Consider the following 18,143-nt stretch of genomic DNA (forward strand, 5'->3'; position numbering starts at 1 on the left):
CTCCATCTTCCAGCCTCGTCCCCCAGGACTTCTATCCTGCCCTCCTCACTAGACAGGACTTTAACAATTAACTGATAGTATTCCAGCTCATTCTCTGAGCTGATGATGGATTTTTTTTTATTACCCCAAAGCAGAATTTATTTGTAAGACACTGAAGAAAGTCTCCTCTTCCTTTTATGCCAGGAGCTCTCAGAAGGGAAGCGAAATTGTGTATTTGCTGCTATTTAAAAAAAACAGCTTATACAATTTTAACAATAGAAAAATGATCTTTGTGCTTCAGCGCGTGGAAGCTTGCAGGAAAACAGGCAGCGCGTTCAGGTGGCTGGTGAATTACAAATGAGTGGTTCGCCTTTTGTTTTGAGTGACAAGCAATTTAAATTCAGTTTTACGTGGAGGCTGGGGGATTCCCCCCCCCCCTACACACCCCAGACAGAGAAAGAGATAGAGGGGAGAGGCAAAGTAGGGGAGAAACCAGCTTTGCTTTGGAACCAAGAGACTCCGCGAGCTGCCGTCACATGCAGTAGACAAGTCAGAAGTTCAGCTGGTGATTCGGTGAGCAGTTTGCCATCAGGTGTCATTGGTAATGACACCATCAGTGTTAGTAGTGGGCCTGGCGTGAGGCTCTTGCACTCTGTCCCATGTAGGGTACCCCTTGTGGGGTCCCCACAGTCTGGCATGAACACATTCTGGCCCGCATTCTGTCACATGAAATGTGTGCTTGCAGCCCACATTTGAAAGCTACCTGAGTTGTAATCTGGACACAATTACAAATGTTAGAATAAAATTACCCTGTGTTTCTCTTCACCCCAGCCTTCCCCAAGCCACCCATGCCTCAGGCCCTGCCTGGTGACCGTCCTGTGGACAGTGGTCCGTGTGCAAGAGGGAAACGTCACCTGCGTGTATCTGTCTGCCTGAGTGGTTAGAATCAGCGCACCAATAAGTTAGGAAGGTCCTGTACAGATGGGTAAACTGAGGCTCAGGAGGGTGAATGACTTGTCCATCTCAGTGTACCTAGGACAAGGTGGGGCTTCTGGGCAGGTCTTGTACTTCTGTCCCCACCTGAAATGAGTCTCTCAGGGAAGAGAGATCAGCAAAGGGCTTAGGATGCCAGCCCCAGCAGAGTACTTTGAAGATGCCCTCTTCTCCATCCTAAAGCCTCGGGTGCTAGGGTGGCAGTTTGGAAGGGCAGGCCGTGCCCAGCCCTGCCCCCAGCTCTGAGAACAGTAGCATAGCAGTGGCCCTTTAAGAGCTTGTGGTTGTCCAGGCCCCAAACCATGCAGTGGTCCTTGATTCCCCCTCCCCCCTTCATATTCCACCACATCCACCCTGAGCCAGTCCTGTGGATCCAGAGCCTGAGCTTCACACCCAACCTTTGCACCCCTCCATCCCTCCATCCCTCTACCCCCATTCCCACCCCCTGCCGCTCTGAGCTGCCTCCATCTGTTTCTTGGACTGTAGCCACTTCCCCAGTCCTGCTTCTGCCCCCGTCTTGCCTTGCGAACCTCTGCTGTTGCTCAAACAGCCTAAGCACACTCCTACCTCAGGGCCTTTGTACCTGCTCTTCCCTCTGCTCGGAAATGTCTTCCCTCTCAAAGTCAGTTCCACTACGCTCCTCCAAGGCTGGGCGCTATGATGCAACTCACACAACATCCCACATGCCTTCTTCCTGCTTCTGTTCACTGTGCTCCCCTTGCCCTGACCAGCTCCTCGAATACGGTGTTAGGACGCCTCTCAGCGCCTGCCTCTGTCTCCTGGGTGTCCTCTGTACCATACCAGGCCAGGCCAGCTCAGAGAAGCCGGAGGCCCAGATCTGGGGCCTTCCTAGGAAATGCTATTTCTATTTCTTTTTTTTTTTTTTTTTTTTTTTTTTTTTGAGGTAGGGTCTCACTCTAGCTCAGGCTGACCTGGAATTCACTATGTAGTCTCAGGGTGGCCTCAAACTCATGGTGATCCTCCTACCTCTGCCTCCCGAGTGCTGGGATTAAAGGCATTCGCCACCACGCCCAGCAGGTAGAACTATTTCTTATGGTGACCTTCTGAAGTATAGGTGACTGGCCACCTCCTCCCCCTGTGGCCTTCCAAGAGCTTCCTATCACAAGCCCAGCCCGGGCGCTTTCCTCTTCCCCTTCCAGGTTACTGGTGTGGCCGGGAGAGAGACAGGGCCACCTTCTCTTCTGTCATCGCCCCACCCCGCTGCCCACAGCCCCTAGAAGAGCACCCATGTGTGTAAAGGAAAACAGCCTGAGTCACCTAAAAGCCTGTGGCATATTCCATAGCAAAGCAGAGCGTCTTCCACCAACACCCATGGACAGGAGCAGATCATTCTGCCCACGTCATGGCGCTCAGTGCCATTAGCCTGAAATAGGTCAGATTCAAGTTGGAACTCTAAGGACCTGGCCTTCTAGAAACAGCCAGGGTCTCTGACCACTTGGGAACTTCCAGCTGTGGGTGAGTTTTTCCCTCAGCTGGGCCTGGGCTGGCTCAGCCCAGGCTCAACTGGGAGGGGCCCCAACCCTTACTCTCCACATGGGTTCTTTATCTCCTCTAGCTCCCCACATGGCAGTAGCAACTTGAACTTTTTCTCTCTGTACTTCCCTTAATACATATAATAATTTAATAATTAAAAAGAAAAGGAGACAGGGTCATTGTTATGAAACAAGATGAAGCCAGGCAGGACAGCCACATAGCTATGTTCCTAAGACTCACATTGACTTTGGGAAGCCCTAAATAAGACCAATGCCCAACTGAAGACCATGCTTATAAAAATACATCCAGGGCTGGAGAGATGGCTTAGTGGTTAAGGCACTTGCCTACAAAATCAAAGGAACCAGGTTCGATTCTCCAGGACCCACGTAAGCCAGATACACAAGGTGGCACATGCATCTGGAGTTCATGTGCTGTGGCTAGAGGCCCTGGCGTGCCCATTCTCTCTCACTCGCTCACTCTCTCTCTCGCTCTCTCCCTGTTTTTCTCTCTCTCTTTCAAATAAATCAACAAAAATAAAATATTAAAAATACATCCACCTGTCAGATGGCACCCTGACGCCGGGGTCAGCAAGCATTTCTGCACAAGGGAACAGCTAGTAAATATTTTTAGTTTTGTGGATCACAGGGGCTCCGTCACCATGGCATAACTCTGTCCTGGAATCACAAAACTAGCCTCGGACAATGCATCAAAGAATGGCTCTGATGCCGGGTGTGGTGGTGTATGTCTTTAATCCCAGCACTTGGGAGGCAGAGGTAGGAGGATCACCTTGAGTTCAAGACTACCCTGAGACTCCTAGTGAATTCCAGGTCAGTCTGAGCTAGAATGAGACCCTACCTCGGAAAAAAAAAAAAAAAAAGAATGGCTCTGGTTTATTTAGTATTATTTATTTATTTATATTATTTATTTATACAAACAAAAGTGAAAAACCAGATTTGGACTGAGGGCCAATAGTTTGCCAGTCTGTGTTTGATGGCTCAGTACTTCAGTACTGTCCAGTAGAAATACAACTCAAGCCATTTAAGTCATTTGCAGTTTTCTTTATTTCTCGTCAAGGTCTCATGTAGCACAGCCTGACTTTGACCTCTTACATAGTGGAGGATGACCCTGAACTCCTGATTCTCCTGCCTGCACTTCCTGAGTGCTGGGATTACAGGTGTATACCACCATGCCCAGTTTTATGCGGTGCTGGGAATCAAACCCAGGGCTTCACCATGCTAGGTAAGCACTGTACCAACTGTTGCCCTTGGCCCCCATTTAAATTTTTCCCATTTTAAAAAATGTTTTATTTATTTACTTGAGAGAGAAAGAGGGAGAGAATGGGCACACCAGGGCTTCCAGCCACAGCAAATGAACTCCAGATGCATGTGCCACCCTATGCATCTGGCTTACATGGGTTCTGGGGAATTAAACCTAGGGCTTTAGGCTTTGCAGGCAAACACCTTAGCCACTAAGCCATCTATCCAGCCGCCGCCCCCCATTTAAATTTTTCTAGAAGCTATGCTTTTAAAAGTAAGATGGCCTGGGCATGGTGGTGCACACCTTTAATCCCAGCACTCAGGAGGCAGAGGTAGGAGGATACCATGAGTTCCAGGCCACCCTGAGAATACATAGTGAATTCCAGGACGGCCTGAGCTACAGCGAGACCCTACCTCAAAAAAAAAAAAAAAAAAGTAAGATGGGACAGATAAACTTAATTTTAATAATACCTTTTTTGATATTTTTATTTATTTATTGAGAGTGAGAAAAAGGCAGAGAGAGAGGGAGGGAGGGAGAATGGGTGTGCCAAGGCCTATAGCCACTGCAGTTGAACTCCAGAACATGCACCACCCCATGTACATCTGGGTTACTGGGGAATCAAACCAGAGTCCTTAAGGCTTTACAAGCAAGTGCCTTAACCACTAAGCCATCTCTCCAGCCCTTAACAATAGCTTTCATTTAACCTGATCTACAACTCTTATCATTTCAATAAGGAATCCATATAAAATAGTTACTGGGATCTTTTACATTCCCATTTTGTTGTACTTACGGGTCACCTCAGCATGGAATGGTCACTGCCAGGAAACCCTGGCACTGCACCGTCCTGCTGCTGGTTCTCATGCCCAAGCGGCTGTCGCTGTCGCTGTCACCCGCCTGTACTATTTCACGTGTTCACTGGCACAAGGCTGCTGGTATTCTTATTGGATGGCTTAGCTGTCGTGGGGAAGCTGGGTATTATCATTATCGGGGACAATCACAGATAAGTAATACACTGGCACACCCTGGTGCATGCCCTGCAGGAAATAGTAATGGACTCTTCAGCCCTCATCCCCACACCTGCTCAGCGTCCCTTTTTAGAAGACCTGAGAACATTCTTGCCTTTCCACAAACCCCAGCCACCCGCCGTGTTCCGTGTGAGTGACTGGCTCCCCCTCGGGAGGGACAGGCCGGCTGCATCGCTTTTCATGGTCAACCTGGCTGTCGGTCAGCTGCAGAACCCCATGGGGACAGCAGCATCCAGATAGGGTAGAAATGACCACCCCTGCTGGGACAGTGTGCGTTTGTCCCTGGACAAAGGGCCTCGAGCAAGGAGCTCCCCTCCCTGGCCCCGGTTTGCTTGCCTGCACCGTGGGACAGTGGCGATGGCCACTTAGAGCCCAGCATGTTCTTGCAGATGGTATTCGCGGATGGAAACAGCGTCTGGCACATCTGTCATGTCTGTCTCACCCACGGTATCCCAAAATCCTCACCACTGGTCCTTCGCCGTCGGGAGACCCTGGCGCTGCACCTCCCTGCTGCTGGTCCGAGGGGTGGTCACAGTCACTCACCTGTCCCCTCGGCCTGCCTGTTTGATGATCTCGCCCTGTCCCTGGATTTCCGCACACCCTCTCTTCCCTCCCCACCCCTTCCTCCTTGGTTTCCACCCCCGAACTGGGTCAGCTCCTCTCTTGCCCCCTCTCCTGGCCCCGCGGTGCTTTTCCTTCAAACACTTAGGCACTTGCAATGAATGAATTACTGGGGACTCTGCCTTCATGTCCACGTCCCCACCAGACTGCAAGTCACACATGGGGTGGAGTCTACATCACCATGGCTGCTCTCAGTTCCCAGTGCCCGCCACGTCGTTTGTAGTCAGTGTTTGTTGAGTGACTAAGAGACTTTCTCTCACTCAGAAAGGTCAAAGGTCAGAAGCTTTTTTTTCTTTTCTTTTTTTTTTTTTTTTTTGGTGTTTTGAGGTAAGGTCTTATTCTAGCCCAGGCTGACCTGGAATTCACTCTGTATTCTCAGGGTGGCCTCGAACTCACAACGAACCTCCTACCTCTGCCTTCTGAGTGCTGGGATTAAAAAGCGTGTGCCACCACACCTGGCTTGGCCTTTCTTTTAAAGTCATTTGTTCAACATCGACCATACATTTCTCTTTACTTCTCTTCTGAAATTTGTCTATGGGCCTTGTGAAATCTTCAGACAGTGCTATCCAATAGAAATCTCAAATACCTTAACCACTGAGAAATCTCTCCAGTCCCACTAAGAATATTTTTTTAATAGTTTTTTTGTTCATTTTTTATTTACTTATTTGAGAGCGACAGACACAGGGAGAAAGACAGATAGAGGGAGAGAGATAGAATGGGCGCTCCAGGGCTTCCAGCCACTGCAAACGAACTCCAGACGCGTGCACCTCCTTGTGCATCTGGCTAACGTGGGACCTGGGGAACCGAGCCTTGAACCGGGGTCCTTAGGCTTCACAGGCAAGCGCTTAACCGCTAAGCCATCTCTCCAGCCCTAAAAATATTTTTAGTGGGACTGGAGAGATGACTCAGCAGTTAAAGGAACTTGCTTGCAAAGCCTGACAGTGTAGGTTCAATTCTTCAGTACCCATGTAATGCCAATTGGACAAAGTGGCACATACATCTGACATTCATTTGCAATGGCAAAAGGCCCTGGTGTGCCTAATCATTTTCTCACTCTCTTTCTTTCAAAGAAATAAATAAACTATTTTTAAAACATATTTTTAAAAAGAAATCTAACAATCCAAACATGAATCTCACATATTCTGGCAGCTGCATTTTTAAACAGCAAGAAGTGATTACACGTTATCACGTAAGTACATAACCCATAATTTTTTTCTTTCTTTTTTTTCTTTTATTGAAAACTTCCATAATTATAGACAATAACCCATGCTAATTTCCTCTTTGCCCCCACTTCCCCTTTTGAAACTCCATTCTCCATCATATCCCTCCCCTCTCAATCAGTCTGTCTTTTATTTTGATGTCATCATCTTTTCCTCTTATTATGATGGTCTTGTGTAGGTAGTGTCAGGAACTGTGAGGTCATGGATATCCAGGCCATTTTGTGTCTAGAGAAGCACGTTGTAAGGAGTCCTACCCTTCCTTTGGGTTTTACATTCTTTACACCACCTCTTCCACAATGGACCCAGAGCCTTGGAAAATGTGTTAGAGATATTACAGTGCTGAGCACTCCTCTGTCACTTCTTCTCAGCACCATGGGGCCTTCCAAGTCATCCCAAGGTCACTGCCATCTAAAAAGAGAAGCTTCTCTAATCAAAAGTAAGAATATCATTATTATATGGGTATGAACATTAAGAGAAGTGCTTACTGGGCAGTTTGATGAGCATAGTATATGCATTCAGCCAGACAGCAGCAGACGTTACACCACTAGAGCTCATGACTACCCCTGTTGTAGGTTTTCAGTATCAGGGATGTGTTCCCTCCCACGGAGTGGGCCTTCAATTAGAGGGTGGTTGGTTTCCCCCATAACAGATGTGCCACTATTGCAACCATTGGCTCATTTGGCCTGGCTGGCCAAATATGAGGTTTGCAGTGTCCACTGTTGAGTATCGTCACTGGTGATTTCTGTCTCTTTATTGAACTGCATGCAGTGTAGCTTTTTCCAGCTTTCTGTTGGCTGGTCTACATGAAGGAGGTTTTCAGCTCAGCTCCAGCAGGATTTCTCAGTGGCCTTGCAGCCCAAGTATGTGGAGTCTTCAGCAATAGGGTCTTACCATCTATTCCTGGTGGGAAACCAAGAGCCTCAGCAATGGCCTGTGACATTTTGGGGTTATCAGGGACCTCCCTGGCCAACAATTTACTGGAAGGTATCTCATCCCAGGCACTGAAAATTTTCTACTAACAATCTATGGCTTCTGAATGTTCCATTGTCCAAACAAAGTAGGTTTGCATATGACTTATTTATATCCTCTTATATTTTGATGAGCCCTCCCTCCACCTTTCCCTTACTCATTCTCTTCCCCTGACCTCACTTAGGCCTTTTCACCCCCATTAATCTATTCTTCTACTTACATATATACAATACCATCCTATTAAGTCCCCCCTCCCTCCCTTTCTATTCCCGTTATATCCCCTTTCTAGCTTACTGGCCTCTGCTACTGAGTTTTATTCCTACTTACATAGAAGTCCAATCATTTGTAGCTAGGATCCACATATGAGAGAGAACATGTGATGCTTGGCTTTCTGGGCCCAGATAACCTCACTAAGTATAATCCTTTCCAGGTCCATCCATTTTCCTTCGAATTTCATAATTTTATTTTTCTTTACTGCTGAGTAGAATTCCATTGTGTAAATGAGCCACATCTTCATTATCCACTCATCAGTTGAGGGACGTCTAGGCTGGTTCCATTTCCCAGCTATTGTGAATAGGGCAGCAATAAACATGGTTGAGCAAGTATCTCTAAGGTAGTGAGACAAGTCTTTAGGATATATGCCTAGGAGTGGTATAACTGGGTCATATGGTAGATCTGTTTTTAGCTGTCTCAGGAATCTCCACACTGATTTCCACAATGGCTGGACCAGATTGCATTCCCACCAACAGTGTAGAAGGATTCTTTTTTCGCATCCTCCCCAGCATTTATGGTCATTTGTTTTCATGATGGTTGCCAATCTGACAGGAGTGAGATGGAATCTCAATGTAGTTTTAATCTGCATCTCCCTGGTGGCTAAGGATATAGGACATTTTTTATATGTTTATATGCTGTCTGTATTTCTTCTTTTGAGAACTCTCTATTTAGTTCCATAGCCCATTTTTTAATTGGGTTCTTTGATTTCTTACTATTTAGTTTTTTGAGTTCTTTGTTACTCTAGATATTAATCCTCTGTCAGATGTATAGCTGGCAAAGATTTTCTCCCATTCTGTAGGTTGCCTCTTTGCTCTATTCACAGTGTCCTTTGCTGTACAAAATTTTTATAATTTCAAGAGGTCCCAGCAATTGATCTCTGGTTTTATTTCCTGAGCAACTGGGGCATAACCCATAATTTTTAAAACACTGATGAGATATTCCACTATCTCTTTTTTTCATATACTAAGTCTCTGTATGTCACAGTCACGGCACACCTTGATTTGGACTCCCTATAGCTCAAGTGGCCACTAGCCACATGTGGCTTGTGGAAGCTATGTTGAACACCATGGGCTGTCATACTGGACAGTGTGGTGGCCATGGTGGATAGCATGGTGACCACACTGGATAATGCCACATTCGTATTAGACAGTGTGGCAACCATATTGGACAGCATGGTGGAGAAAGAAGGATCAGAAAGTCAAGGTCATCCTCAGCTACATAGCAAGTTTAACGCCAGCCTGGGCTACATGAGATCCTATCACAAAAGCAAACTTATGTTGAGCAACCGTTGTGTGCAGACAGAGCTCTCTGAGCTGCCCTCTGGGGCTGCCACATTGACTGTGCCCCTTGGCTCTCTCACTGGCTCCATGGAGTCACAGGAAATGCCAGCTCAGAGGAACACTGACAAGCCAGTCTCCCGGCGCTCTCACCATGCGGAAGCTGGTGCTGAGAGGGTCATGCCGCATCGGGAGTGGAACACTCACTCCAACCACTGTGCTCCATGGCACGGACTGAGGCTGGTGGCCTGCCTGGCACGGGAGCCCCGGGACATGTCAGTGCTACTGGGCAACAAGAGCCATGATGTAGGCAGCTGAATTCATTGCCAAATCCGAGAAAAGAGAGGGCTCGGAGCCCCGAAGTTCCAAAGCTGCTGGTCCTTCAAGAGCTGTCTCTCCACGTGTAGCAGGGTGACATTCATCTTCCACAAAGTCTCACTGGCCAAACAAGAAAGAACCCTGAGCAAGAGCATGATGGGCCTGGCATGGAGGCACACGCCTTTAATCCCAGCACTTGGGGAGGCAGAGGTAGGATGATTGCTGTGAGTTCAAGGCCAGCCTGAGATAACATAGTGAATTCCAAGTCAGCCTGAGCTAGAGTGAGACCCTACCTCATAAAACAAGCAAACAAACAAACAAACAAAAAATCCAGGATGAAGACATGCATATAGCTCTTCAACGCCTGGGCACCTCACTGTGCTTAACCATTCAGAGAGGAAGCGTTGATTTAGCGCCGTCAGTACACCAGGGACTGTTTCACCTAATTCTATTACTCTCTGACATTTGCTGAAATTGTTTTGTTTCAAGTACTTGAACAGGACTGGAGAGATTGCTTAGTGGTTAAGCACTTGCCTATGAGCCTAAGAACCTCAGTTCGAGGCTCGATTTCCCAGTACCCATGTAAGCCAGATGCACAAGGTGGCACATGCATCTGGAGTTTGTTTGCACTGGATGGAGGCCCTGGTGTACCGATTCTCTCTCTTTCTCTGCCTCTTTCTCTCTCTCTCTGTTTCACTCAAAAAAATAAAAATAAACCAAAATTTAAAACCTTTTTTAAAAAGAACTTGAACAATTTCTCTTAAATTTCCAGTAGCAAGAAATATTCTCAGCCAGGCATGATGGTGCATAACCTTTAATCTTAGCCCTTGGGAGGCTGAGGTAGGAGCATCACTGTGAGTTTGAGGCCACTTTGGGCTACAGAATGAGGTCCAGTTCAGGCTAGCCTAGAGTGAGACCCTGCTTCAAAAAAAGAAAGAAAAGAAAAAATGCTGGGTGTGGTGGTACATGCCTTTAATCCCAGCACTGGAGAGGCAGAAGTAGGAAGATCACTGTGAGTTCAAGGTCAGCCTGGGCAGATCAAGACCCTACCTCAAAAAAAAAAAAAAAAGAAGAAGAAGAAGAAGGAAGGAAAGAAAGAAGGGAGGGCGGGAGGAAAGGGAAGGGAATGTCCTACTTTCTCCCAAAATGTGTCATAGTTGAACTGCCAACATTGCCCTTGAATAACGAGATTACTAGCAGATATTAATAACCTAGCACTTGCCCTGTTTCACAGTTCTATGCAGGTTTATTTAATCCCCACTCCAGGTTGGTTCTTTATTATTTGCCCCCACATTTTACCAATGAGGTAACTAACTGAGCCACCAGAGAGGAGTAGTGACTTGCCCAAGGTCATACAGCCTGGTTGCACAGGTCCCAAGCTTTACACTCAGCTCCCTAATGTGAGAACCTAGATTTGGAACCTTCACTTCTGCCCGTCCCCCTCCATCCTCCACGCAGGTAGAAAGTGATGGGCCAGCAGACACAGAGCCATGGCTACAAGTGACACTTTCTCTTGTTTCCAAAGGTGGTGGCTCTCAGTAAGAGAAGTCAGGAGGCAGAGGCGGCTTTCCTGAGTGTTTACAAGCAGTTAATTGAATCACCAGGTAAGAACCGCTCGGGCTCCACCATTGAATGATTACCAAAAGCCAGGCGCAGGTTACCTGGGTGTTTCCTGACGCTGAGATCTAGGGACAGGCCTGGTGTCCAGGAGGAGTTCAGGCTGTCTGGGGGCTTGGGACCATACCCAGCTTAGTGTGACATGTCCTCATAGCTCACTCCATTGTTTCCTGTTGGAATCTTGGTGGGTTCCTGGTGTAATACCCACCTAGATCTTTTGGGGAAGCCCATGTCTGGCCCATTGGAGTCCTTCTCTTGTGGCCACAGATGCCTGACAGGGGCCAGTGGTGTCTGCCAGCAGGGGATGATAAGAAACAGGGCTAGGACTGGAGAGATGGCTTAGCAGTTAAGGCACATGCCTGCAAAGCCTAAGGACATAGGTTCAATTCTCCAGGTCCCACATAAGCCAGATGCACATGGTGGTGCATGTGTCTGGAGTTTGTTTTCAGTGGCTAGAGGCCCTGGCATGCCCATTCTCAATCTCTCTCTCTCTCTCTCTCTCTCTCTCTCTCTCTCCCTCTCTCTCTAAAAAATAAATAAATCTTTTAAAAAATAAAAAAAGAGAGTGCTAACCCCAAAACCACTATGGTGAGGAGGAGCCAGACCCAAAGGAACACATGTCACAGGCGGGGCTCCATTTACAGACAGTGTGAACAGCACAAGCCAGTCCACTATCTCTGCTCACAGTGGCCAGAGCAAACCGGGCCCCTGTCTGTGGGTGGAGAAGTGGACCTCACACTTTGGAATGCAAGTCAGCCATGAAAAGGAACAAAGTGCTGACAGCTGCTACAGCATGCGGGTGACCCTGGAGAGACACTGCTTAGCGAGAGAAGCTAGACAAATGGAGTGTGAGATTCCCTTTAAAAGAAACCTCCATAATAGGCAAATCCCCAAGATAGACAGCAGGCGACAGGGCCCAGGGGAGTGGCATAGCAGCAGCCGCTTAGTGAGTGTGGGGTTTCCTCTTGGCCACAGAAGAAGGTTCGACAGAGGTCAGGCTGCATACAGCATGATATCCTGAATTCCCTTTAAGATAATGGCCTATCGGTGACTGTCACCCCATTGAACAAAATGGCCTCGTGCTATTGGGAGGCAAGGCAGTAATGCCCCTGGAGGGCTGAGGTCCTGACGGGGCTGGGTCACTATGCAGGAGGGATGTTGATTTCGGTCTGGGGGGAATCACACAGGTGTGACCCATTTGAGGACATCCTGCTAAGCACAGAGGGCCTGTCCCCGACATAGTCCCATTTGTTGACCCAGAAACAAGAATCTAGCCTTCCTCAGGTGACATGGTGCCCAGGCTGTCATTCAGATAACCTGCTATTGAAAGCCTCTGGGAACTGCCAATCTAGGGCTTGGGATATAGAGGGACAGAGCAGAAATGAGGCTTCAGGCCAGGTGTGGTGGCTCATGCCTGTCATCCCAGTACCCAGGACAGTGAGACAGAAGGCGCTGTTCCAGGCCAGCCTCAAGAAAAGAAAAACTCTAAATGAAAAGGGAAATAAGGCTCTGATTCAGGAGTGACCACAGGAACCTCATCTTTCTAGACCCCAGGCTGTTACAGCCAAGAGCCACATGAGCTCCTAAGACTGAAATGGATGGAACCTTCTCGAAGATCCATGTGGTCTCTTGCCCCTGTCCCCAGAGCCTGGGAGTGTGGCGGGTCACTTGGAGCCTAGTGCTGACTCCATATGTCTAACTTCCCATCTCTCCCCCCACCCACCGTGAAACAGAGGGTGGGGGGACATCCCCAGCTGTCACCAAGCTGGAAAACGAGGCACCTTAACTGATGGAGATGCGCCACACAAACAGCCCCTTCAGGGGCACTAATTCATTTTCGAGACATTTAAGAATAACAAAATGTTTTAATGATTTCTTAGGGGAATTGGGAAGACATATTTTTGTTCTCATTAAATTTTATCCTCAGACACAAGAACCAAATGTCAGATGTGGTTTGGAGGGGGAGCTCAGAGTCTCATTGTTGGCTGCCCCCCCATCCTCTGCATGAGAGCCCCAAATGCTCCAACACAGGCGGGGTACATTCGCTCCCTTTCGTCTCTTTCTTGACAGGCGTATTATTTGTGGCAATCCCCCCACCCCAGCCCCACACAAGTCCTGAGTCGACGCTTTTTGTGTGACTGACTGCTGCCAGCCCAGATCTCTGGCAGGGAACGAGGCACGAGCTGATGGCTCAGCGAGTATTTTGATAAGTGCTCAGCCTGTGTATCTGTAATTACGAAAGAAACCCGTAAATCTTTTGGATATTGTTCACACAGATGTGGCGTGAAGTGAGGAAAAAAAGCAGTAAAACGTGTTAAAAGCATAATTAATGTCATTGTTGTGAAGGAAGATTTGATTTAAACCTCCCAGCTTCGGCTTGCTGTGGTGACAGCTAAAAGTCTTCACCACATGCACCAAGTCACTGGGTACCGACCCGGCTTCGGAAGGCTAACTTGGGGACCAAGTGACTAGTGGAGAGGAGAAGGAAAGACGGGAACAAAAGAAGGACAGGATGGGGGGCGGGGGGCAGGCAGACGCGTGCAGCTGAGCAGACGGGAAGACAGGTGAGTGGTCCAAAATGCATCTCTGCTTTTCTTTGAGTTTTGAAAACTTGGATGTGGGTCTTGATGCTCTTGGCAAGGTGTTTCTCGCTCTGCAACTTGTCTGGGGACAGGGCTGGTCAGCAGAGGGGTGACGGCTCAGGCCACAGTGGTAGATAACACCCAGGTGGGACTGTACACTAGGTGTGTTCTGCTGGGTGGCCTTTTACCAGGAGCTTTACCGTCTCTGAGCGGTGGTTTCTGTCTTTAGAAAAGGGGGGGTGTCAGAGCACCTGCCCATCAGTTGACAAGAGGATTCCACATTCCGTGCATGAGAGCATTTAGCAGAATCGTGGACACCAGGGTGTGAGTGTTGCTAGTGTACTCCATGATCACACGAGGTTCTGTCCCTAGGATGCTGGGGGAGCCGTGTGGGCACCTGTGTGGCCAACAGGGTTTAAGGGTTGCTAAGTTTATCTCCCCAGGCATAGAAGTAGAAATTGTACACAGCCCTGAAAGGCAGAAAGTCTGAAGGAAAAGAAAACCTTCTAGAAATGCAATTTGTTGCTAAACCTCCTCCCTCCTCCCCGCCCCAGTCTTGCCCCAAAGTTCTGCTACAAAACAGTCCTGATTCTCCTGCGATCTGTGTGCCTGGTTCCCCTTCCCGTCGCCAGCATCCGGCTTCCCTGTGAGATCCAGACTGGAAACTTACTTGCCGGATCGACAGGCTCTCCAGCAGCTGGACAGACTAGTCCCAGGGCTTCTTTCTCCGCTGGGCTTTTAGGGCGCTCATGTGAGAAAGCAAAGTGCTATTGTGGGAAAGAAAATATACGGCAGCCCCATACTGATCACAGCTCCAAAGTCCCGGGTCAGGACAATCACAGTTCCTCTTCTCCATGTTGACGTCTATTGCCCTCTTTTATTAACTAGTTAGCAGAATGTCATTTCGTTGTTTATGAACCATCTATATTTATTCTCGTGTACATAACCAGTGTGTTTATCCTTTGGTCATCTTTCTGTTGGAGACTAGATTATTGATCTGTCGGTGCTTTTTGCATATTAGGGGCAGTAGACTTTGTGCCAGTAGACATATTTTGTAACTTACCCTCCCCGCTAAACTGACTTTTGCTTTTTGACCTTATTTATAATGTCTCTTATATCTAGAATATGGCAGATGTTCAAACAAATATTTATAGAAAATAGAGGGTCTTACCAAATCTTTCTGCATTTCCCTGGTTTTTTCTTAATTTTTTTTATTTTTGGTTTTTCAAGGTAAGGTTTCACTCTAGCCCAGGCTGACCTGGAATTCACTCAGGGTAGCCTTGAACTCATGGTGATCCTCCTACCTCTGCCTCCCAAGTGCTGGGATTAAAGGCATTCTCCACCATTTAAAACATTTGTTAGAGGAGTTTGGGGTTGCTTTTTTCCTAAGTATTTTTGTGATCTTTTCAATTCTTATGATCTGAACCATACAAAATATCTGAAATATATTTGGATGGAAATAGGAAGGCTAAGGATAGTTTGGGTTTTTGTCCCAAATGACTAATTTTAGCACCATCTAGTGGATATGATACTTCATAGCCCTGGGGAAGAGAGATTTTAGTATAACAAGAAACTGGCCAATGGCTTTGACTTCTCTTCTCCTCTCCCCTATTAGCCAGATGCACAAGGGGGCGCACGCGTCTGGAGTTCGTTTGCAGAGGCTGGAAGCCCTGGCGCGCCCATTCTCTCTCTCTCCCTCTATCTGTCTTTCTCTCTGTGTCTGTCGCTCTCAAATATATAAATTTAAAAAAAAATTAATTAAAAAAAAAAAGGTAGATGGTGTTCCTAACAAATGAGTGGCACCGGAGGTTGTCCTCTGGCCTGCATGCACGCATGCGCACACATGCGCATGTTTAAGAGAAGGGGGAGGGTAGATGACTCAGTGAGTGTCACAGTCCGGTTCACATTGCTGGGAGAACTCACCCAACCAAGAGCAGCTTCTGGGAAAAAGAGATTCATTTTGGCTTACAGGCTCGAGGGGAAGCTCCACGATGGCAGGGGGAAACGATGGCATGAGCAGAGGGTGGACATCACCCCCTGGCCAACATAAGATGCACAATAGCATCAAGGAGAGTGTGCCAAACACTGGCTATAACACCCCAACAATACAGTCTCTCCAGGAGGTGTTAACTCCCAAATCTCCATCAGCTGGAAACCTAGCATTCGGAACGCCTTAGTTTATGGGGGACACCTGAATCAAGCCACCACAGGGAGTAAAAGCACTTGCTGAGCAAGCATGGGATCCCCAGCATCCGTGTAAAAAGCCCGGCATGACTACGTGCCTGTAATCCAAGCTCTGGCGGGAGCAGACCACCAGGTTCACCGATCAGCTGGTCTCACCATGCACAAACGGTGTGGGTTCAATTAGAGATTCTGCAACACAGGTTCAGTTAGAGGCCCTTAGTCTCATGGAAATAACTTAAAGAACATAGAGGTAGACGCCCAGTGTTCCTCTTTGGCCTCTGCATGTGTGCACACAGGGCGGGCACATACATACACCACACACACACACACACACACACACACACACACACACACAGACACTCAAAAGGTAAACCGGGTGTGGTGGCGCACGCCTTTAATCCAGCACTTGAGAGGCAGAAACAGGAGGATCGCCAAGGGTTCGAGGCCACCCTGAGACTACATAGTGAATTCCAGGTCAGCCTGAGCTAGAGTGAGACCCTACTTTGAAAAAAAAAATTAATTTAAATTTGGATTGGAAGGGGCATTTCTAGGATACTTTCTGTGTGACAGTGTTCACCTCATTTAGGTGGGTCCCAGTATCCCACCTGTGCATGGGACAGCTGAGGCACTGTAGATTCAGAGAGGTCTAAAACCACTGGCCCGAGGTCACGTAGTGGAGGAATACTGGAGGAGGAACAGTCCTAGGCTCCAGATCCCACCCTCCCTGCAGGAGTCACGTACAAATCAAAGGGTTTTGAAAACTGCCCAGCTGGAGAGTAGGGCTCCAAAGCAGGAGCCTCACAGAAAGGGGGCTTCATGGCCACAAGCCTTGGAGGGCAGAGGCCAGCAGGACAGAGTCCAACATGGCCTTGCTAGCCCAGCACCCCAAAGCTGAGGGCAACCAGAGAGCCCCAGCCTTGGAGGGCTGGGGAAGGAGAGGGGAGCTCTGGGCTGAAAGACCTCCTGCAGAGCTGGGTCAGTGCCCCGCTAGGCCATTTTATAAAACGTGGACTGTATTCATCCATCACTACAGGGCCAGGGGACGGGGTCCCTGAGCAGCAAAGGGCACCCTGCCTGGTGCCTGGCACTCACACATCAACCCATGCTATGCGTTCAGCAATGGGCCAGCCCTCTACCCCACCACAGAGGTGGGGTTGGGCAAGGCGCGCACCATCACTGACCACCTGGCGCTCACCACGCGCCTCCATCGACAGGGGCTGTATCTTCATTATAGCACCCATGGGTTTCAGTTTTGGCCCCGGTGGTTAGGTGGCTTTGAGTGACTGTCTCTACCTCTCTGAACCTCCCTTTCCTCCTCGGAACAGATAACTCACCTCTTGGTACCCCTGGAAGGGCTGAGCGAGTGCCTGGCACACAGTCACTGCTCAGTCAATAGTGGTCACTGTGACCATTGCTTGTGCTGCCATCGCTGCATCTGCTGTCAACCTAAGATGCTCAGTGCCAGAAAGACCCTCATTCCCGGCCTCTCTGGCTCTTTGCAAGCCAGGAGACACCCCCCCCCCTCAAAAAAATCCAGCGCCGGGCATGGTGGCGCATGCCTTTAATCCCAGCACTCGGGAGGCAGAGGTAGGAGGATTGCTGTGAGTTCGAGGCCACCCTGAGACTCCATAGTGAATTCCAGGTCAGCCTGGACTAGAGTAAGACCCTACCTCGAAAAACCAAAAAAAAAAAAAAAAAAAAAAAAAAAAATCAGGCAGCTCTGGTCGCTCAAGAAGAAAGGAGTGGGTGGGTGCACGGCTCACAGCGGCAGGGAGGGCTTCTGCGCCCATCTGCTATAGAAAAGTTAAGACTCAAGGATCAAACTTAGTCTCACTGCCACCCACGCGGGCACCGAGTGCGAGCCCAGATGGGAGCAGGCTCCCGTCTGGGCGCTATCTTGGAGGGGCGCATGCATACCTCTGCATATATGTTTCTAAACTGTCTCGTGGACAGTCTTCCCACTCCAGCTTTCCCAAAAAAGCTCCAAATGCCACTTGCCTTCAGATGGACGTGGGGGGGTGGGAGAATGAACTGCTTTGCCTGCATCCCCAGCCCCCGCCTCCTGCCCGATGTCTCACAGACACCAGTGGCATCAGCTAGTGGCATGGGTGGCATAGACCAGGCCTCTTCAGGCAGCAGCTGTGAGCCATGGCAGCCTGCTCCACACCCTTGCCACCACCTCTGGCCACATCCATCGATATCCGTCAGCGCTGTTTCCAATGGACCCGAGGCTCACCGTGTTCACACACTTGGGGTTTGGTTCCGGCTTTTGCAAATCCAGGTTGGCTGGAAGATCATCACGTCCCTGCAACCAGCCCCCACCGCCCTGGTCCA

At 48.6% G+C, this 18,143-nt stretch overlaps 1 protein-coding gene across 1 annotated transcript in view; it reads left to right on the forward strand.

Moving 5' to 3' along the window:
- Cux2 (cut like homeobox 2) overlaps window positions 1–18,143 on the forward strand; it is a 275,735-nt gene that overhangs the window by 198,904 nt on the left and 58,688 nt on the right. Inside the window, exon 4 of the mRNA XM_045132651.1 lies at window positions 10,952–11,030. Within this exon, the coding sequence (XP_044988586.1) occupies window positions 10,952–11,030 (79 nt within the window). The remainder of the gene's footprint in view (window positions 1–10,951; window positions 11,031–18,143) is intronic.

Source organism: Jaculus jaculus, chromosome 13, assembly GCF_020740685.1.
Source record: "Jaculus jaculus isolate mJacJac1 chromosome 13, mJacJac1.mat.Y.cur, whole genome shotgun sequence".
Lineage (NCBI taxonomy): Eukaryota > Metazoa > Chordata > Mammalia > Rodentia > Dipodidae > Jaculus > Jaculus jaculus.